The 23,686-nt window shown below is 37.1% G+C and overlaps 1 protein-coding gene across 1 annotated transcript; it reads right to left on the bottom strand.

The window, feature by feature from the left end:
* Positions 1 to 1,462: 1,462 nt before the first annotated feature.
* LOC306850657 (potassium channel subfamily K member 2-like) lies at positions 1,463 to 23,549 on the bottom strand (the record flags this gene model as incomplete). The annotated part of the gene is made up of 7 exons (XM_079386404.1): positions 1,463 to 1,786; positions 5,163 to 5,302; positions 5,460 to 5,646; positions 7,259 to 7,419; positions 17,662 to 17,779; positions 21,623 to 21,933; positions 23,510 to 23,549. 7 exons carry the CDS (start codon positions 23,547 to 23,549, stop codon positions 1,463 to 1,465), a joined length of 1,281 nt encoding a protein of 426 aa, XP_079242530.1.
* Between the last annotated feature and the right edge of the window lie 137 nt (positions 23,550 to 23,686).

Here is a 23,686-nt window from a genome sequence, read left to right as displayed (position 1 = left end):
AGTTAATTTTTTATTATATTTTTCTCAGTTGACATTATTTTTTATTTCAGTGTTTTTAAAGGGATAGTTCTGCCAAAAAGAAAATTTTTGTTTATCTGCTTACCCCAAGGGCATGCAAGATGTAGGTGACTTTGTTTCTTCAGTAAAACACAAACGAATAGTTTTTACTCAAACCGTTGCAGTCTGTCAGTTATATAATGTCAGTCAACGGTACTCACGGCTTTGAGAGAAAACAAAAACATACATAGACAAAATCAATTTAAACCCTACGGCTCGTAGCGATACATTGAGGTCTAAAGACACAAAACAATCGGTCTTGTGGAAGAAACTGACCATTACCGTCATCTCTCAAATGGATATTTGGTTTTGTCTGTGTATGTTTTTTTTTCTCTCTCAAAGCCTTGAGTACCATTGACTGACATTATATGACTGACAGACTGCAACAGTTTGAGTAAAAACTATTTGTTTGTGTTCTACTAAAGAAACAAAGTCACCTACATCTTGGATGCCCTTGGGGTAAGCAGATAAACATCAAATTTTCATTTTTGGGGAACTATCTCTTTAATGGTTTTATTTTTAGTTTCAGTTTTAGTTAACTATAATAACCCTGGTTTAGAAAAACATAATGGTGAGTTAATGATGCCAGAAAGTCATTTTTGGTTGAGCTATCACTTTAAGGCAAGTATAACTGCCATACAATGTTACAAGATTTATGTAAAAAAATATATTTATGCATTAACACACAACTTTCTTTAATCAGCAGGCAATGAAAGATTAATGATTGTGTATTGGTCATATATCCAATTACGACCAATTCTATCAGAAAAATTGCATTTGCTTACAGAATCATGCTATCACATCTAAAATTATGCAATGAAACAAGCTGAGATGCTTCAGCTCCAACACTGTTTCACATCTTTTTGGTCACAACTGGATTTGAAAAAAAAAATCCATGTGCTAATGCAGGATATAAACTAAATTGGTGAACCACCAATCACAGCTGTGTCAATATCATAAACGCTCAGCCATTCTTGCCTGATACCCTGTAATGGTTTTTGAACAGACGCTCACACATGCTGGGTTTGGGATACACATCCAAAAACCAATTAAGTTTGTCAGTGTTTGGACAAGATTGGTGGTTCATTCTCTAAAAAAAAACCCAATAGATTTCTCAGTATCATTCAGTATAGCAGCTTCTGGGAAGTCTATTCCTGGTGATTTTAAGGCACAAATATGATTCACTGGATAACAAAAGCTGCTGTCGAGAATACAGACTTTGTTATCCTACAAAATGTATAGACAGATTCATTTGACTGGCACAAGGCATAAAATTCACCCGCTCACTGAGTCCAGTATACATCCAAGAAAGATATGAATGCTTCTGATAGAGCTTTGTGAACAAACATAGTTGTAGACACAAATGTATCTTCCTGTTTTCGCATGTGCAGAAGAAGCTTGAGCTTTATTTGAGATGTTCAATGATGGAGATCTCGCCGTGATCTGGGCAGTCCGGAGTTAGACCGTTTAGGTACAGGCTGCCTTTTCTGGTCAAGGTAGAGAAACTTTCTTTCTCAAGTTCATCCATGAAGTTTACAGACAGGGTCCTCTTGCACGGCATCATGTCCTGACCTGGATTTTGGCCTAGCTCTGATGACAGCTTGCGCTTGATGTATGCTGCCCTCTGAAACTTGTCATAAATTTCCACGCTCAGGCGGCGGCGCGTCTCTTTGAACTCCGCTGACACGTTAGCTGTCCATTCTGCGGCGTGAGCGCGAAACTCTCCCACCTGGAACAGAATGTTCAGTGGGACCAAACGCAGTCGAGTGTCACATGTGTTTAGAAGCATTTAAGAGGTGCAAATCAGAACTTCAAAAACCTGTTTTCTGTGAAAATGTTTCAGCTCGAGGGAACGAGAAGCATGTGGGCTGATTCTAGCTCAATGCTACTGGGAGTGTTTTAGAAAGAAATTCAGGCCTAGTGTTATGAGACTGTACAGTTCATCCACCATGTGCAGACATGCTATGGATTTTTAGGACCCCCTCATCCCAATACATAGCTATTAATGGACTTATGTGCAACTTAAGTGTGTAAATTCCTTTTAAACTGCCTCTGGCTTTTACTAAAGTTCACAAAGTTCATATACAATAGTTTGGCATATTGTGTAAACTGTCATAATGTTTGCTTATTCTTTCCAAATTTTGTATCAATTGTAATGTATAGTAAACTGTTATATAGTTGTTTAGATGGATGGATGGTTGGATAGATAGATACAAATAAATTAAATATGTGATTATATGAAGTATTACTACTATTTAAACATCTGTTTACTATTTTCTAGATATTGTGATTTCTGTGAAGGCAGAGGTTCCAGCCATTAGTCAAGCCAAGTCAAGACAATCTACAAGGAAACCTGTTATATAATCCTTAAGAAATCATTCTAATGTGCTCATTTAGTACGAGACGCCTTTATTATTATTATCATCATTCTTGAAAATGAATGTTCTGCCTAATAAAGTGTGGAAACAGCAGTACTGTGTGTTTTTCAGTCACTGAAGTATTTAGTACATTTGCATTCGCTGTACACCTTCAAGACAAATTTTTGTTTTAAAAATGCCCAAACACATTTTGGAAGTGCTGAACTCTGGGAATCGCTGAGATGAAACCAGCTGAATACGTTCATAAACTAATTGCTTGAATGCATGCTTTTTTTTCTGAACCGAGAGTTTGAATAAATACAGCATTTGTAATCCTAGAAATAACATTATATATGTCTTTTACAGTATTTTGGATCAATTTAAAGCATCCTAGATGAATAAAATTGTTAATTCTTTTCAAAAACATCTGAGTGTTTTCAGACATTTAAATAGTAGTGAATATATATATTTTTTGTACAGTGCAGTGTAATTGTATATCTGAAAATGCACCCCAATTTTAGGCCCAGTAAAGCTCATACCTACATACCAAACCTCTAAAATGTACAGAAATGATCTCTTTAATGTTCTCAGCTGGGTGCTTAAAATTGTCCTGATGTGCTACTACCAGGAAGCCTCATAAAATATATTATAACTACCACTATAATTTACTCAGGAAGAAATAGTTCACTATGAGCTGTGATATCAAGACAACTTTCATGGATGGACTATGAAACAATGCCTCTCAAAACAGGAAAAAATGAATAAAGGAGTAAAACTAATGAGAAAATCTCATAAATTTGGTTTCCTCTCCTTTGGTTTCCTCTCTAATGAGGTCAATAGATGGTAAGTTGGCTCCCTACAGGACTCTTGAAAAGTTCTAATTTGAGAAGTTTATTCCTGATGTAGAAGAAAATATGAGAATGTACTACACAGCACCTTTAAGAGACCCTGAAAGGTGATGTATTATGGATGAGAATCAGGTAGCAAAAGTGGGTTATTCAGACCTTTCATTCACATAAATCCTGCACTCCACTTCCTTCTCCTCTATTTCTGGTGAGATGTGATAATGGACTTCAGTGTGAGACATTTTCAGGTTCAGATTCTTCATACAGCGCTTCATAATACCGAGGCCTACAATCTCCTTTTTGTGAAAGACTTTCCTTGCATGTTCTTGTAAGAGACAAATCACAACTCTTAAACATAACGCTAATTATGACTTTTGTGATACTAGAATAGAATGTCAGAAAATTGCACTTTTATGATCAAATCAAAAAAGCACAAGAAGTCTGGAGAAGATGTCTCATTACGCGTTTCAGACAGAGCAAATCTTCTGTTCCAGCTAATCCAAGCACATAATTCTCCAGGCTGAAGCCCATTCACTTCATACACTGGAGTAAATGAAAGCCAAACACAGCGCTGAGCAGTGATTGGCTCCTGGCACCCTGGAACTTTACACTGTGAACTGCATAGCAAACAAAGCCACAATAACACATAATGAACTCTCTGACATGACCTGGAACATTTTATACAGGCCTCATAAATCATATACAATGGGGTTGCCACATAAATTTTATAGAAATCCAAAATAACCAATAAAAGTCAAATGCTTTTATATTGTTTAGCAGCTCAATACATATTAAATTAATAGTTAAGTATTTTATTGGGGTAACTTCTTGGCAAACATTCATATGTACAGAAAAAGTTGGTGCGTCAGTATTTATGTTTGAATTGAGAATGCCCTAAATTTCCACATTTAATTCCTGAATTTGAATTTAGGTTACCGACAAAATGCAAAATTGCAATTCAAATCAGAGATTAAAATGGAAATGAAATGAAAGAAATGAATAGGATAAGTGCTGTAAGTATAGTTTCAAAATTACATAATAAATTACTAAAAATGACACTACCAACATTTAAGAATTTATTTGAATTTATTGATTGACTGATTGATTGATTAAATTATTGATTCACCAAGACTACATTTATTAGATATTAATTTTGAAACCAGTTGTGCTGTTTAATATATTTTGTGGAAACTGATACCTATTTTCAGGATTCTTTAATTATTAGAACTTTACAGTATTTATTTCTTTTATAAAATAGAACATTTATAACATTATAATGTCACTTTTGATCGATTTTTAATGCATCCTTGACATATATAAAGTATTAAGTTAGTATATTATCTCTAAAAGTATAAAAGCATTTATAAAAGTATAAAATTATATTGTATAAAATATATTAATCCCTGTTTTTAAGATTTGAATATATACAAAGCAGTCACTTTCATTTATCATGGAAAAAACACTTCATTTCTTTTATAACCAAGTGCTGTCTATTTTGCTGAAATTGATACCATACCTGCAAATAAATAGATTTTTTGGGGGTGATTTCTGAGGATAAAATGGGTAAATATATCATCAGTTTTAACATTTAATAGGCCTACATGTCAAATGATTAGATTTAGTTTTTTGTCTTTTATGTAGTTCCCAACACAACCATTTTGTTATGCTGGACAAATAAAACTCCCCTGTTGTGTGATTGTGTTAAATGTCTTTGAAGTGCAATCCAGTACATTCCTTTTGCAGTTTATATTGTATTTCAATATCCTGTGGTTCATGGCCAATTCAATTCACACTCATGATTTGAGAGGGAGCCATTTCTGAAATTCTGATTTTTGCTCAACCGTGGAAGAGAAGTGCAGTTCTCGACCCGGCACTGCCTTAAAGCATATCAGCAAGCACATACCTCCTCTTTGGTCTTCTTAGAGATGACTCGAAGCCAGTCTCCAATCATACTGAGAACTGCAGCGAAGTAGGCAAGACCCACCAGGATCCAGAACCACACGATGGGCTTATAGTAGTCCAGATACTCAATCTCAGAGCCTCCTGAATGAGATAAGTGAACCCACATCAACCCACTGACCTCATGACTAAACTTGACTACTTCAGCTTGAGTTATTTTTCTGGGCATTTATTTGCTTTCAAAAACAAACGCAAGACCTTGAAATGAAGACTGAAGGAGCAAAGTAGCGACTTCATTCACCTGCCACAAAGTCTCCAAATCCAATAGTGGTTAAAGTGATGACAACAAAGTAGATGGACTCCAGAGTGCTCCAGCCTTCAATGTGTTGGAAGATGAGGGCTGGGAGGGCCACAAACAGCAGGCACCCAAACAGGATGAACAGGACCGTGGATGTCACACGGATTTTAGTTTGGCTCACGTTCCATTTCTGAGGGAAAACAGAGAAGGCAGGTGAGAATGCTGGGTGGAAATACAATTAAGCTCATTATAATCACGGCTGACAGACGTTCACAATACTCGACCAGACACCGTTTGAAAACATTCACGCTTATGCCACATCTCACATTTAGTTTACACTGTCACACATGAGAAACAGAGAAAATAGAAGGACATTACTGTTCAATAGTATGGGGTTAGTAAGATTTTACTGGTAGCACTTTAGTATAGGGACCAATTCTTACGATTAACTAGTTGCCTATTAGCATGCCTATTAACATATTGACTGTTTATTAGTACTTATAAAGCACAATATGCATGACCATATTCTACATCCCTAATCCTACCCAATACCTAAATTTACCAACTATCTTATTAACTATTAATAAGCAGCAAATTAGGAGTTTATTGAGACAAAAGTCATAGTTAATAGAAATAAATTAACAATAAAAAATAAATTCACATTTATTTTGCACAATATTTACGCATGTTCACAATTATATCAAGCAGTCAGTTATTGCCCAATTGGCCAAAAATGGCCAAATATACTGGAGGATGACTAATCCACCTGGCTTAAGTATTAGCTTATAACTAGTTTAAAAGCCATATGAAATCAAAGCAAGAGTTTTATAGGCTTAAGTCATTGTGTGTTAACTTTGAGAAACCTTATATAGTAGCGTACTCCAGCATACATAAACATTTAAAATGTGCAAAAATAGAAAAAGGACCAAAATACGGATCATAAAAATGGACAAAGAAAACGTAGAACTGCTGCACTACACAGTTTTGTCCAAACAAATGCTGCAACCAACCATTAGCATAAACGATCACGCATAATATAACTAAAGACCATAAAATGTGAAAATGTGTCAACACAGGACAGAAAGCTGCACTCGGTTCAGTAGAGTTTGAGAAATAAACACTTGCCCTGAAAAGAGATGGATTTTTCTTCCAGCCTTCAAGAAATTGTTTACTATGTGTTATACAAAAGAATGAGTGCTCCAGCAATAAATAATTCACTAATCTGCATTGACTGCATCGACAGATACTGTATTGCGCTCTTCATTGCACACGTCAACATTCCAAATTGTTCCAGCGCAAAAAACACAACAGCTCAGCAGAGAATAAAAGTGTGTATGTGCAACGAGTGTAAACAGGATGGCCGCCAGAGGCACTTAAGTGATTACACTGAATCATCAAATGTGACAGCACCACAGAACAAGGTTAAGAGCAGTCAGCAAGCCTTTCTGCAAAACAACCATTATTTTAGAGCCGCATAATATTCATTGAGTGAAGACAACATAGTACATTTCTGATTAAAGGGACTTGAGGTGCAGAGTCTGTTTTTCTAAATTAATAATATATTAATATTGGTTTTAGATGTAATCTTTTGACTTGCCACAGAGGTAAATTCACATTACATTTTTATAAATATTTCACAGAACTGCTCTACTCAATTGTTTTAACTTGTTTCAACAAATATCTGATATTTTATATAAATGTATGAAAATGTTGCACAAGGATTAAAATTGTAGATTATAACATGCATTAATGATGAATATCCTGTAAGCAATGATTTTAGCTCAATTGAATGAAACACTCACCACAAACATCTTTTCCACTTTGGCGATTCCTTTGCCAAATATGGTTCCCAGCTGATCGCCCACTCCAGCCAATAGGAACCCGAAGAGTGGGATCCCAAGCAGGGCGTAGATAATGCAAAAGATCCTGCCTCCTTCTGTGTGTGGAGAGACGTTTCCAAATCCTGAACAGAAACAGAAGTCATTCTGTCAGGAAGACTCTAATGATCCCAGGCATAATGTGTGGGTATAATCTGCCAAAACAAACTGGCAATACTGTGCTCTCTGAAACATTATTTCATTGCTTCAAAAGCTTGTAAGATATTTTGTTAAGTCAAACAGACGATTCAGCACATTTTATGCCAAATAGCAAAAAATGTTTAAATCATACTCCCCTAGTGCATTCAATTTTTTTTTTTTATTTAGCATGCATTAGGGCTGTATTATCCTGCCTACATGGAGAATCTCCCAGTGAAGTCTATTCAACACCTAAATTTAGCTATAGCACAAGAGCAAAGCAGATCATTAAAAGGAACGTGATGAATGGAACATAATTGGGATGAATTTCAGCCTCTGAACTGAACCAACACCGAACTGACTTGAGTAAAATAATGACCCTATTTTCTTTTAGAGTTGTTTTATAACAGAATTTGGTCTGTCTCCATAGTTGAGTTTCCATAACTGATTGCGCTTGTATAAAGCGCTATAGAAATAAAGGTGACTTGATGGTTTTGTGAGAAAGTTTTACAAGGGGAGAGTCAGAAACGGTGAGAATCCCAGAAGTTGTGGTTGTACCACAGCAGTAATTTAAGCAATTACAAGAGCAAAAAGCTAAGCCACTGGACAGAACCACTCTGAGTGAAAGTGAGCAGTGGGGGGCATTTCTGCAAAAGCCTCCATCCAATTATGTCTCCATTTTCCTTGAAGCTCATTAACTGGGCTCAATCAGTCCTCATGCAATCTTTCCTCTTTGAAATCTAATTAAATAAAAAAACCTTGAAAGAGCCATAAAAATTGGCTCTCTGTGAGACAACCTTAATTACACCTGGCACAGACGAATAAATGTAATATCTTTACACATAATCTCTTGGAAAAAAATATCCACATGTTCAAGGTTGGATAAAAATATCATACTTGTTCTGGCAGATTAACTATAAGGATGCACGTTTCTCAACAGTAAAAATTTATAACGTGTGTTAATGGCTTCAGTATTTCTATTTTCTCCTGATACAAACAACACTGAGCAAACTCATCATTGTTCAGATAAAATCTAATTTCCTGACCTTAAATAGAAACAAACAACATGTAATAATTGATAATACATGAGAGATTCTAGATAAGAACCCAAAGTGGAGGCTGGTGGGACAAATCTGGTCTGCAAATAAGTTTTTGCACCCCTCCAATTGATTTAAATGAAATAGCTGCTCTGCCTGATTAACGTTTTCCAAAAATAAACCAGCAGTGATTGTGTCATATCTAATATTTTTATGCCTATGTGTCTTGCACAGTAAGAGAAATCAATTATTAAAACATAACCTTCAAAGAAAAGTGGACTATCTCCCTGCTTAACCGATGTGTCTCATTTATTAAGTTGTGTATTTATTAGAAGCTAACCACTGAAGCTGCATACAAGCAAACAGTGTGACTATGTGTGGTCAACATACCATGAGTCAGCATCCTCAACCCTCGACTCAAGTTTATGCTGAATACACAACAGTTGGTCCTACATTTGTTGATCACATACGGGTCATTAACAGTCTTTTTGTTTTGGACAGAGTTTAAATTGTGAAATATAATTAAAAAAAAATTTTTAAATGATGGAAAAGCTTATTTTTTCCCCCTACAGAATCATTGCAATATGAAATTACTTTAGTGCTCAAGAAACATTTCTACATCTTCATGTTAATTGAAAATGTGCTACATATTGAAATGTGGAAAGAGTGGAAGTGTTTATTTACTGAAATTATGAGATAAAAAAGCAGGACAATATCTGCTCTCAGTGATAAACTGCCAGATATCTCGGTCCAATTTGGTGAGAAATGAACATGATGTGCTGACTTTGAGCACAAAACAAGTCAGTTTGACACAAGGAGAAAAAAAATGTCATGCCACTCTCATTAGTGAAGCAGCACCACTTACTGGATGACTGCCGCAAACCTGATGTAACAACAGTGTCTGAATGATCTTAATGAGCACATAAGTGTGTCTTGTGAGGGCTGCGACACGGGCAAATGCTCGGCACTCATGTGCTGATGCCTGTATATTACTGAATGCGATGCCCTCACCAACAGATGACCGCATAAGGACACTCCCAAATGTGTGTGTACTTGTGTGAGCGTGCGTCTTTGCTGATAGGGATGGACAGGGGGAGTTGACAGGTCTTCATTCAAATGACAATAAAAGCCATTTTGCCATCATGTAGGTGACAAAAAGAAGGATTATTTGCCGAACAAATTAACAGTTAGAGCTCTGAAGGCCAAGCCTCTGAACGACTTCCCTGGGTGACACAAGAACAAATAAAAGATGATGGATGAAGTTGAGTCGTGCAAAATAAATAATACAAACAACATTGAGAAAATAAAATAACTCAAAACAACCTGTTTTAACGTGTCATTATTCCAGTCTTGAGTGTCACTTTAGTGGTCCTTTACAAATCACTATAATGTGCTGATTTGATGTGCAAGAAACATTTCTTATTATTATCAATGTTAAAAACAGCTGTGCTTCTTAATATTTTCGTGGAAACCGTAACATTTGCTTTTTAAAGATTATTTGATGAATAGAAAGTTCAAAAGGACTGTAACAATGTAAGACTTACTGTCGATTGTGATAAATTAATTGCATCCTTGCTGAATAAAATAATTAATTTCTGTAAACAAAAAAAATCTCAGTGACCCCAGACTTTTGAACATTTGTACGAAACGTGGAGATCTTATGCAATGGGAGGCAGCTCCAAGACCTTGGCCTCTGTCATCGGCATATAAAAGGTCAAGCTATCGGACCCACTCGGTTCATTAGTTGCACTTTATACTTCACAACCTAAGAGGGACACTGGGGGATTGATGAAGGGGGGCTTGCTCTTTAATCCACTACTTGGCTCCATTCCAGCAGGTTTCAAAGGTGTCGTACACATGTATTCAAGAACGGTCAAAGCTGTCAAACGGATTAGTTAAGGTTCATTAATCAAGCTTATTAAATAATGTTAACACAATTTCCTACACATCCTTAGTGATGAAGTTAAAATGAAAAATGCTGCTGCTTATTATTTACTGATAAATGAATCTATAATATGTTGCGTGTGTAGATAAATAACACTACATGACCATAAATAAGTCAGAGCTGCAACACTATTATGACAAACATTATTCCCAGTTGATTATTACCTTTGATATTTTAAATGCAATTATTACAATTGATAGAATTTATATTAAAATGTAAACAACCCATTTTACAACCCGAATTCCGGAAATGTTGGGACATTTTTTAATTTGAATAAAATGAAAACTAAAAGACTTTCAAATCACATGAGCCGATATTTTACTCACAATAGAACATAGAGAACATAACAAATGTTTAAACTGAGAAATTTTACACTTTTATCCACTAAATGAGCTAATTTCAAATTTGATGCCTGCTACATGTCTCAAAAAAGTTGCACGGGAGCAACAATTAAGGGCTGAAAAAGTTAGCTATAAATTAGATTAGCTATAAAAGGGATGTCTAAGAGAGGCAGTGTCTCTCAGAAGTAAAGATGGGCAGAGGCTCTCCAAACTGTGAAAGTGCGTAAAAAGATTGCGGAATACTTTAAAACAAGATTCCTCAACATCAAATTGCAAAGACTTTGCAAATCTCATCATCTACAGTGCATAATATCATCAAAAGATTCAGAGAAACTGGAGAAATCTCTGTGCGTAAGGGACAAGGCCGAAGACTGGCATGATTCTGTCATTGACATTATTAAATGGGCCCAGGAATACTTCCAGAAACCACTGTCGGTAAACACAATCTGCAGTGCCATCTGCAGATGCCAACTAAAGCTCTATCAGGAAGGCATATGTGAACATGGTCCAGAAGCGCCGTTGTGTCCTGTGGGCCAAGGCTCATTTAAAATGGACTGTTTCCACTGAAAGTGGAAAAGTGTTCTATGGTCAGACCAGTCCAAATTTGACATTCTTGTTGGAAATCACAGACGCCGTGTCTTCCGGGCTAAAGAGGAGGGAGACCTTACAGATCTTATCAGCATTCAGTTCAAAAGCCAGCATCTCTGAATGGCTTCGTAGTAGAAGAGTTTTGAAAAGAAGAGCTGTTAAACCATGGTAAACATGCCCCTGTCCCAACTGTTTTGAGACCTGTACTGCCGTGCAAAGGCAAAAGACCGTAACTTCAATTTTTGACAAAAATTAGTTATTGATATTTTTGGGACATTGAAGACATCCTTTATCATGTACATAAGTATCTTGAGTCAATTTCGTTGTTTTTCCGAGAAAATAATGAGTCGTCTCAACCGTAACTTCAAAAAGCCCCAGAGAAACCTAGACAGAACACCATATAATACCAGTAACGGCTCTTTCGCTTTGTTTGGAACGCTCAAAATGAGTTACGGCGTTGTGCCTTTGTTTACCCGTGCGTCAATATGAAGTTACGGTGCCAGCTTGGAGTTATACGGTGTTCTGCCTTTTTTTTTTACTGTCCATTAAAGTCTGCCACATTTTAATTTATGTGTAGACAAACGAATTAGATCGCGATCTACCAAACAGCTCCATATAACAAAGCACTGTAAGGACTAGACACCTTGGCAGCAATACATAATCGTAAATAACCTTTAAAAAGTTTCCTGTTTGTAATTATTCACCAGGCTGTCACTTCTAGTTGGATGTGTGTGTGGACTCGAATGCCGTGGCAAGTAGCGTGATCAATCATAAAATCAGAATTAGCCACCTCATAAAATATATACGAATTGCCGTGAGATCGGGTTTGGCTGGCCTAATAGTTCGCAATTAAATCCATATCCTACCTTTTCTTGTAACCCGATAGAATCATTCCATGGCGCTGAACGTCGTCGATGTTTAATCCACATGCATTTCTGAGCAAGCCTGCTTGCTGGCGTTCACATAAATCCACAAGTCGTTCTTTTAGGTTAGGCTATTTCATTCAAGTCAATATAAGCAATAATGCTATGTCTAGCATTCTTTTACGTAACTGAGCATAGCAAATAAATTGGTTGCAAAACTTGCAAAATGGTATCCACTCACATGTTTAACATTTAGTCTGCTTATTACCACACTGCTGGTGCCACAAGGGGGCAGTGTGTCTGTAATTCTAAAATTAATACAGTCACATTATTATATGCAATAGCCTATATGAGATGATGTAGCCCATGATAACTAGACTTTATATAGGTGTTACTATAACGATTTTGTAAATGGTGATCAGCGACAAAATAGTGATAATGTGGAAGTTACTGCCTTTTGCCTTGGTGTGACTTTTTTCAGACAATGCAAAGGCTGAGTACATTAACTTCAAAATAGTTTGAGCTCACAATTTTTTAATGTAGATCATTTTCATTACTAAAACATCTAATTGCCAAATTTCCACTGTCCTACCTATAATTAATTTCAAGAGGTCCTCGCTGCAGCCTGTAGCACGATGACGTACTGGATCAGATCCAATACGTAGTGGATGTTTTACGCGTATGCGCTGTATAGGTCTCGAATAAATTCATATTTTTATTTACATTTAATCATTTTGCAGACGCTTTTATCCAAAGCGACTTAGTCTAAGTGAAGTCTAACAGTACATGTAGCAATTAAAGGTTTTTGATCTACATTACAATACGCGATGACCTACATTACATTACAATGTAAAAACTTTAATGTCAAAATTCATCCACAATGTTTTTGTCTTTACTGGCGACTTCAAAGGTTATTTTTTTTATGTTAATCGCCAGGATGCCCACATCAGTGCTGTAACATGATATGAAGAGTTTATTTGCAAAAACAGATACCTCCATTTTTTTTTAATTTTCAAAAATCATGTTTTTAATTATGTTTTGTTTTTATTGTGTTTTGTTGTGTTAATTAGCTGTTTTTTTAATAAAATAACCCAACTGCAGTTTGATTGAGATTAATTGGAATGCACAATGAAGAAATATGATTTCTGAGAATTGTTAAAAACATAGTTCCCTATCGATACTCCACTCGTACTGCGTCTTGTTAAAGACACTATAGGAAAAAGCCTTTTTTCTCTTGAACTGAAGTCTTATTCAATCACGCAGTGAAACTGCACACCTATTGGTTCGTACAGTGTGTATAAAACGAACCAATGGTTGGCAGCGGAGCTGCACGAGCCTATGGCGACGAAGCCCGCCAGAATGGGCAGGGCTATCTGGCTATATAAGCGGCTGTTTCGCCATAGGATCCTCAGATTTCTTCTCCTTCAGCGACGACGACTTTGCCTCGCTGATCCCGGAAGCCTGCTCGCCGTCGAACATGCCTCGCAGCTGAACAAGCGACCTCACCTGCAAGCTGACGCCGCCTTTTCCTTGCGCTTCAGCACCGCAGAAGCCCGGGCCTCGTTCGCTGCCGCCATCCGGCGATATCTCACGCTTCTCTAAAAGAGCAAATTGGGGCATTGTTTCAAATGCCTCGCCGTTATTGCAGCTCGTGCAGGGCTCCCCTGCACGCCAATGACGGCCACAGCGAGTGCGTTTCCTGCTTGTGGAAATCCCACGCGGATGCCGTGCTCGTTGACTCTGACTGTTCTCACTGCGAGAACATCAGTCTCGCCTCTCTGCGCTCGCGGATCGCTTTCTTTTCAGAGAGCGACTCCGCCCCACACGCCCTCCCGTTTTCTTCCTCCCAGGGACATATGAGGAAAAAACAGCAGGGCAGAGGATCTCAGCGCCCGGTTGAGAGCGAGCTCACGCCGGCTCAGGTCCCGCGTGCCTCGCCCTCGCCACAGAGAGAGGTTTCTCCCATCTTTTTTTCCCGGCCTGACCAGCGTCCCTCTGCAAGCGCAAGTGATCTGGTCTCGTTCGGGGGAAGTGACGAAGAGCTGGCCGATGACTGCATGTCATTGGCAGCTTCGGATGCCGAGGAGCTGTCAGGCTCAGCTATTGACTCCGCCCTCCCGCATACGGAAGCGCTTACCAGATGGAAGCAAAGTGAATAGTCGGTTACCAGGGTGATTAGAGTCCTTGATAATTTTGACAGCTCTACTTTTCAGCGTTTGAGGTAGATGTTCTGCAGAGAGGGGAGAGCAGACCCTGAGATGCGCTCAGCTAAGCGCACAACTCTCTGTAGTGCTTTGCAGTCCTGTTTTGAGCTGTTTTCATACCACACTGAGATGCACTGAGTCAATACACTTTCTATGGTCCCTGAATAGAAAGTTTTCAGGATTGCTGGTGAGACCCTGAATTTCCTTAGCTGTCGCAGCTTCCCTGAAGTTCACGACGAGCTGACGAAATCATGGCGCGCCCCCTACTCCGCCCGCTTCCGTACCTCCGCTTCATCCGCCCTCACTACACTTGATGGCGCTGAAGAAAAAGGGTACGACAAGATGCCTCCATTGGATGAGTCAGTGGCTGCGCACCTCTGCCCACCCACTGCCATCGGCTGGAAGGCAAAAGCCGCCCACCCGTACAAGCCATGCAGCACCACTTCAGCACTCGCTTCCTTGATGCCCCGATTTCCCCCATCGGCCTCTTTGGACGCTGAGCGCTTCACGGAGGCACAGAAGGCGTCACAAGCCATGCAACACTTCTTGAGATAGTGTTGGACACTCCAGGATAGTGTTGGACCCTGCGCCTACGGCGTCTTCCTGATCTGCAGGGCAGGAAGAGGAGAGGGCCGAGTCCCGCCACGGCTGGACCGCCCGCCAAACAGCCTCTCTTGAGCCTCTTCCCACCCCGTTCATTGCTAGGTGCAGAGGACATTGTGAGCAAGACTTATATGTGTGGGAACAACCCTGACGAAGAACTCTTGACTGCAAAGCACTCAAGCTCTCTGGTGGGTTCCTTACATACTTCGGTCCTATACGTACTGAGTATGCAGGGGTTACATGGAACGATCATGGAGCCCTGACAAATGTCCCTAGCAAGGCCACTATGGCTACTAGGATTACAAGTATATAGCCCCCCCCCCCAAAATTTCTTTGGGAATGTTCCCCATAAGGGGTCTCACCGGAGGAGCGGGCTCTGTGGGGCGCTCAGAGGGAGCGGGCTCTTGAGGGCGCTCTTGTAGCGCGGACATTAGAGGGCGCACGGGAGGCCAGGGATTCAACTTGCATAATATGAATAACACACAAAAAATAGAAATGGTCATCTTTGTTTCCTTGTCCCCGCCCGTGTGTATTTATTTGTAGGACATAGGATTGACTGTAAAAATCCGGTATAACCCGGGATAACGGGTCTATTGGCTAACCGAACCCCAGCTGAAAGGATTGTTTTTCTTCTTTTTATTTTTATACTGTACAAAAAATGATGTTCGCATATTTTAGTAGGCCTATAACTTTTATATTCTCTCACGTAGGCCTATAGCACAGAGAGTGAGAACGAAAAATAATATTTTATTTATGAACGAATTATTGACAGAACTATAAGACTATTATGGAAAAAACAAGACAATAGAACCCATTTTTTCATAAAGAACAAACAAAATTGTAATTAGTAGATTTGTATTTCCAAAACGAATCAAACTAGTAAAAAATAAACTCGTTCATTCAAAACTACGCCATCTCGCGTAAAAAAAGTTTCAATAGCCTGCACTACTGGTTTAAAATAACAGTACTCTATCATATGTGTAAGCCTGTTAAACACACCTATATATCTCGTAATTACAGTTTAACTTACATTTAATACTAGCTGTAATGATAGCCCCACTTTGCGCATTAAAATCAAATACTGAGCATGCGCGTAAAACATCCACTACGTATTGGATCTGATCCAGTATGAGGTTTTCCACTTTGCGCATTAAAATCAAATACTGAGCATGCGCGTAAAAATCACTTGCGCATTAAAATCAAATACTGAGCATGCGCGTAAAACATCCACTACGTATTGGATCTGATCCAGTATGAGGTTTTCCACTTTGCGCATTAAAATCAAATACTGAGCATGCGCGTAAAAATCACTTGCGCATTAAAATCAAATACTGAGCATGCGCGTAAAACATCCACTACGTATTGGATCTGATCCAGTATGAGGTTTTCCACTTTGCGCATTAAAATCAAATACTGAGCATGCGCGTAAAACATCCACTACGTATTGAATCTGATCCAGTATGTCATCATGCAACATTTGTTATTTTATCTATGTTCTATTGTGAATAAAAAATTGGGTCATGTGATTTGAAATTCTTTTAGTTTTCATTTTATTAAAATTTAAAAAAAAAACATACCAACATTTCCAGAATTCGGGTTGTGGTTGTTAAAGCAGTTCACCCAAACTTTTTATTATTTTTTCGTGTTCTGCTGAAGTAGTCATATGGATTTTTTTTTTTTTTTAGAAAGAAAGAAAGATTTTTATTTTTTTTTGTCAGAATGCATTAAGATTAACAAAAAATGATAGTAAAGGCATTTAGAATGTTACAAAAGATTTCTATTTCAAAATAAATTATGTGCTTTTGAACATTTTTATTCATCAAAGAAACATTGATAATCATCAGAAATGTTTTTGAGCACCAAATCAGTATACTAAAGTGATCTCTGAAGGATCATGTGACATTGAAGACTGAAAATTCAACTTTCCATCACAGGAATAAATTACATCTTAAAATATATTAAAATAGAAAAAACCCTGTTAATTTAAATTTTAAGATTATTTCACAACATTACTGTTTTTGGTAACACTTTATTTTAAGGACCTATTCTCGCTATTAACTAGCTTATTAGCATTCATATTACTAGCATATTGACTGTTTATTAGTACTTAGAAATCACATATTAATGCCTTATTCTGCATGACCATATTTTAGATCCCTTAATTGTACCCCATACCTAAACTTAACAACTACCTTACTAACTATTAATAAGCAAACTAGGAGTTTATTGAGGGAAATGTCATAGTTAATAGTGAATATGTGTTCCATATTCTAAAGTGTTGCTTTGTTTTTATTGTGTTTTTGACCAAATAAATACGTTAGTGAGCATAAGAGACTTCTTTCTAAAACAAGCTGACTGACATTCCTAAATGTAATTTATCAATTTCACAATTAATTATTGCAGCAACTATAATCGAAAATATTTTTTATTATGCAGCCGTGTGGCCAATTCAATTTAATTTCAAGGTCCCCCAAGTTAAATTTATTTCACCAAGCAGCTTTCCCCAAGTTGCTTTTGTCACCTTAATGAAGTGATAATGAAGTTCAAAATGTCACTAATCAATTAAAGAATCATTTAGAGAATTCATAATGAGTGTAGCTGTTACTCACCTATAGTGGTGATGACAGTCCCTGCAAAGAAGAAGGAGCTGCTGAGATCCCACATGCTGCTCTCATTGGAGGGGTGACCTGAGGGATTGACCCCGGCCCGGATAGCAATCACCACTTGCTGTGGATGAGAAAACTGGTCAGGAATAATCTCCAAACATTAGACCATAAGCAATAGATCGCGCAAAAATAAAAAGTCATCGTTTACTCCCACCATGTTATACCGACTCCGTATTTTCTTTCTTTGTGAAACACAAAAGGAGACGTTCTGCTTAGTACCTCCCATCATGTTTCACAAAAGAAAGAAACTATTGCAGGGACAGAATGACATGAAGGTGAGCAAATAATGACAAATGCTTGGCAGGTAAAGTATGACATGAATACAAGACATGTTTATTTAGAAAGCGACAGCAATATTTTCCATTCACCCATTCTGAATCATATTCAACAATGCTATTTCCAGTACAAGCCCAGCTGTGAGTGTGTGTAACATGTTTAAATCTACAGCAGACTGCATGTCTCTGAATGAACAGGATGACTGGCTCTAACTACCTACATTCAGAGCCTCAAACAAAGACACGGATCTGTTCTTTATCAGTCTTCCACAGCATCTCTGGATTTTACGTCACACATGGGTCAGATGGGAGTTAAGACAGAATTTGATCTGTAATTTCATTCAGTGTCAAATCTGTTATAGTAAATGGCTGCCTTATCGAATGTGTGCGCCTGTGTTTGTGCAGCAGGGATAATATTATACCTCTTTTAGTTCTTGTGTTTCAGACTGCCTTTTTAAAAAATGAAAGGATCATGGTGTAATTGAGATCGATATTCCTCCTTCTCTGATCATTGTAGTTCCTGAAGACCTAAAGTGACTTAGTAGTAGCTGGGATTGATTCCAAATTTAGGGAATGCATGGCTCTTTTTTTTTTTCATTTTACCTCTAGGTAAGTTAAAACTTTGAAAACTCAAATTACTCAAAAAGTAACTGGAAGATGAAAGCTTTGCTGTAGTAGTTCTGTACTCATTTCATAAGTATGCATATTTTAGAAACTAAACTAAGTGAAGGAGAAAAAGTGGAGCTGTCCATGGTCCTTAACTTACAGCTCACTACTCTTTCTCTCTCAATTATTACACATGACTTGGGGTTGTACATGTACATGAGGCAAGAATGTAATATGGTCATCTTGTCACTATTGCGAGATATAATGTCCAAATAACAGAAAATGATACTGAAAAATTTTAAAAAGTTGCAATTACAATATGTATGTTGAAATAATGGAAAATAAAAAATAAAGTTGCAATTACAATAAAATTAATGTTCAAATAATGGTAAATTGCATGACATGCAATGGTAAATTTGCAACAATAAGATGTAATGTCCAAATAATTAAAAAAAATGCACTGTTAAGATTAAAAATGAAGTTGCAGTTATATGTAACCAAATTATGGAACATTGAAAAGGATTTGAACATTACATTGCAAAATTAAAAAATAAAGTTGCAATTATGACACCTAATGTCCAGATAACTGAAAAACTGCACTGCAAAGATAATGCATAGACAAAAGTAAAAAATTATGAGATAATGTCCAAATGTAAAATAAAATAAATGGCACTGCAAAGACTGAAAATAATGTTGTAATAAGCAGATGTTAAAATAATGGTAAACAGCATTGCAAAATTGAAAAATAAAGTTGCAATAATGAAAATATTGTCCAGATAACAAAAATGGCACTGCAAACATTAAAAAATAAAATTGGAATTAATATCCAAATAACAAATTGCATTGCAAAAATAAAGATATGAAGTTGGAAGTTATAAAGCTGCTATTAAATAATTAAAATTAAAACGTGTAATCCAATAAAAACAGTCAACAATGTACCACAGTATGCAACATCAATATTGCAAAAAGGTCCCTAGTGAAAAACAAACATTTATTTAATGCCTTAATGCTAGGTGTACTACGAATACACTTACATAATTATGTATTTAATAAAATACACTGCAAATGTACTTTTACTATACTAAACTGGTATACTGGTATAAAGTCTGAAAAATTGGAACAACTAATTTTGTGCTTAATACACTTTAATTGTGCGGATGTAGTGCTGAAGTCCAACCAAAAATATACTGAAGTATATTTGATTGTGCTAAAGTGGAACTATTGCAAGTATACTTCAGGTACACTTTAATATCTTGCATTTAAAGACCGATATTAACCAAAGATCATACAATCCTCATCAATAGTGACATTAAAACACATTTTAGGCTTAATATTAAGAAATGTGTATTGCGCACAAGCAGTACTCCAAATAAAGTTGAATTATAATTTTTATATCAATGAGTCTCGACGAGTCAATAAATATGTAAATAGATTTGAACTATACATAGCATGAAATAAATGTATTTTAAATATATTACTTTTTACTTGGGGTGATTAAACGGTGCTGAAGCACAAACAGGCCAAAAAAGGAAATATTTTTAATTTCTTCATTTATGTAACATTAGGTTACTGCAACACATTCAAGCCCTTTAAGTATCTATATCTGTTTTATTTCTGTAGTGGGTATATGAGGTGTTGGCCATGCTGACCTAGTCCATTTTCCAGCCATATTCTCACTAGATTAGAAAAAAAAAAAAAACACTGTGCACACTTTCACTAAGCAGTGAATGAGAAATGTAAACACTGTCAAAAACATCTGCACATGAGTGTGCAGGTTTTCCTGGCCTACATGCTGTATAGCAGATATGACATTCATTCCGTGGGGAGGATTTCCTGTTTGTGAACACCTTCCAAGTGTCGGCACAATCACCACTGGACTTGGGCTGCTGGCAGCAAAGCAACTTGGCAGGAATGAACATTTGTTCAGAGGTGTGTGAGCGTCGTAACACCAATAATCAAGAGATGGGAAGTAGGTGAACGCAGTCTGTTGGGATGTAATTTAATGTAAGGGCCAGGGTGGGGAGGGGGGGGTGTAGAATTATGGGCTGTCAGAGAACAGCAGGGATAGGATTGGATGTGACTTTAACACATCACAACACACTACAACTGCACTAGAAGTATGCAAATCATATAAAGAAATATTATATATAAATATAACATCAAACTAACTGTTTCCAACCAAGTTGCAAATTAAATTTGAACTTATTATTTATTATTAAACTTATTTATTTACAGTACATGTCACAAAAAAACATGAATAAGGCAGCACTTCCATCCCAAGTGTTTACTATTTTTTGCACATTTAAGACCTTTAATTCACATTCTGGTGTTTTTGTCCATGTCGATGGAGACCAAGCTCACACAATCATCCAAGACCTTTAAATTGCTGCTAGAATAATGTAGTACATTTTGCAGCAGACAATAAACTCTGCACTTATAAAATGTCACTTTATATTCAAGCTACTTCTTGCACAAAGGTAAATACCACAGACTTCAGAAGACGGAGCTAATTAGTGATGTAATGTCAAGAGCATATTTAATTTCCCCACAGGTGAACTTGTGTTAAGTGAACTCACTAAAACTGATTTACAAGAAAATTATAACAGAACCGACTGCCAGCAACCCCAATTTGGAGAGAAAATAAAGTGTATTAAGCCTATGAATATTATATTAATACAGTCAAAACAGATCAAATTGATCTGAAATACGTATGATTTCCGCATTACAATCTTAGAATTTTTAAGAAAAAAGACTGCATCATACTTCAGAAACAGAACAACATGCACAGAACAATTTATGTTCAATTAGTGTTTTCTGGCTCCAATTAATGAGATTACAGACCGTTTCTGCCAACTTCCGAGCTGTCATTATTGATTTTGGCAAAGATTAGTCTATTCACCCAACATCCTGCAGACAAAACCGCTATATGCTTTGAATCAATATCCAGAAGGCTATTTTTACTATACAAACAGATACTTTGAATTCTAATTTCAAGCACACTGGTAAATAATTGGAGTTTGTACCTTGACCAGGTCCTCCAGTTCAGAGACGTTGACACAGGTATGCCTGGAAAGGAAGTTAATTTTCTCTTGCACAATGAGGTACTTCTGTGAGATCTCCTGGGGCTGTTCCAGGGCTTTGAACACTGTGGCTCCGATGATCAGGTACAGAACAACCAGCAGGAAGATCGCCACTACTGTTTTCCACTTCATTACGGTGGTTATGGTATCACAATCATCCACCGAGTTATATACAATGGGCTTGGAGGAGAACGACAGCCGGGGTTTGGTGTTGTGTGTGGCTGATTTAGGATCTAAAAGATCAGGTGCAGCCACTGGGGCGAACAAAGGGAGAAAGAGGGCAAGATAGAGCGAGAAAAGAGAGAGTGAGAGAGAGAGAGAGAGAGAGAGAGAGAGAGATGGGTTATAAAAGACAGCTGTAATTTTAATGAAATGACTGATGATGAAGCTTTAGTAATTCTATAACTATTTCCATTTCAATTTAATGAGTTCTGCTTTGTTTAGAATATCATTTTTCCATGTGTGTTTGTACATGAACGAAAACACATTCACATGGAGCATTAATAAATAATAGCAGCTATGAAAAGCACAGACAGCTGCAGGGTTTTAAAACAGTGATGAATATGATTTAGATTATGGACTTAGATTTAGCTTGTCATTATTTTGAATTTGTACACTGGGACCACTGTGTTTATGATATATGTTCAAACATTCGACTGATTATTTCTAATCACAATTTACTTTAGGATGGATTTTTATACAAGAACATCCCAGAAGAAGTGAAACTGGCCTTTCATCTGTGAGGATTTTAATTGTTTCTTTCTCTACAGACTTCTGCAGCGTTTCAGCCAAGTGTGAAAAGTCTCTCTAGCAAACCAGTGATAGTGGACGTAATGTTCTCCTCGCTAGTATCCAGTGTGCAGTGTGTGTACGCAAGGCATGTTATGCAAGGCAACACAAGTTTTAGCACTAATTTAGAGCTGCAGATTTTCCCTCTGTGCATAATTCAGATCTCAATGCTTATTAATGATCTGTTAGTTATTGCAGCCCCAGGGGGCTCCAGCAGAGCATGTCCACTTTTTCATTCTTTTCCAGAGGATTTTAGAAATTTCAACCCATGCAGATCTATTCAAATCACTTCTCTTTGGTTTGTTTTTAAATATTTTTGTTCCCATTTTATAACAGAACTGTATAACAATATGCATAATATTTTGACTGTTTACATTGAATCTAAAAGGTGATATTTGTAAGACAATCCTTTATATTGCATTAAAGAGTTTATTTGTTATTTTTGATGGGTCCCAGTGTAAGCAGAAGAGGCTGTACTGTACTGCAAAACTGATAGATGTGATTCCAGCAATATTCCTCCTACAAATCTGGAAACATATCAAAGTGGTGTGGGTGGTGTGGCGCTGTGATACATTATCTAAGCTGGTCACTGAAAGGTTACAGGTTCAGACCCTGCAGAATGCAATCTAATAGCCATCAACATTGCAGCAAGTGTATTGCAACACTCTTTTACTTTATCTGCTTTCAAAGATACTGAATACCAGCTATTACTTAATTAATATTTATCATTTTATTATTTATTTTTAGAAAACACCTTTTAAAATCGAATCTAGGCTAGAATGATTTTTGCAACTTTGTCTTGAACAAATATCTATAATTATCAAGATTTTACTACTGTTTAGAATACCACCCGTTATGGAGAAAAATAACTAATTCTTTTGATTGGTTACTAATTATGGTTACATTTCGAGTAGAGTTAAAGCATGATCATATTTTGATGTCCCGCAAACATAACTAAGGCACGAATGGGTTAAGTATCATGCCAAATTTACTATGCAACACATGATAAACAATTCAATTATGCAAACAAACACTGGGCACTTACTACTTTGTCAGATCTAGTCTTCCTGCTGCTCCTCATCAGCTGTCCTGAGTGCTAGACCACTTGGATTCTTGTCTTTCCGTTCTTCTCAGGAGCACACAAGCAAAAACTGGATGTTAATCCAGGCACCAAACGCACTCGCATCCCTCCGTCTTCTCTTCTGGAGGATCATGACT

The sequence above is a fragment of the Barbus barbus genome (assembly GCF_936440315.1).
Source record: "Barbus barbus genome assembly, chromosome: 30".
Taxonomy (NCBI): domain Eukaryota; kingdom Metazoa; phylum Chordata; class Actinopteri; order Cypriniformes; family Cyprinidae; genus Barbus; species Barbus barbus.
This window is presented reverse-complemented; position numbering and strand designations above follow the sequence as displayed.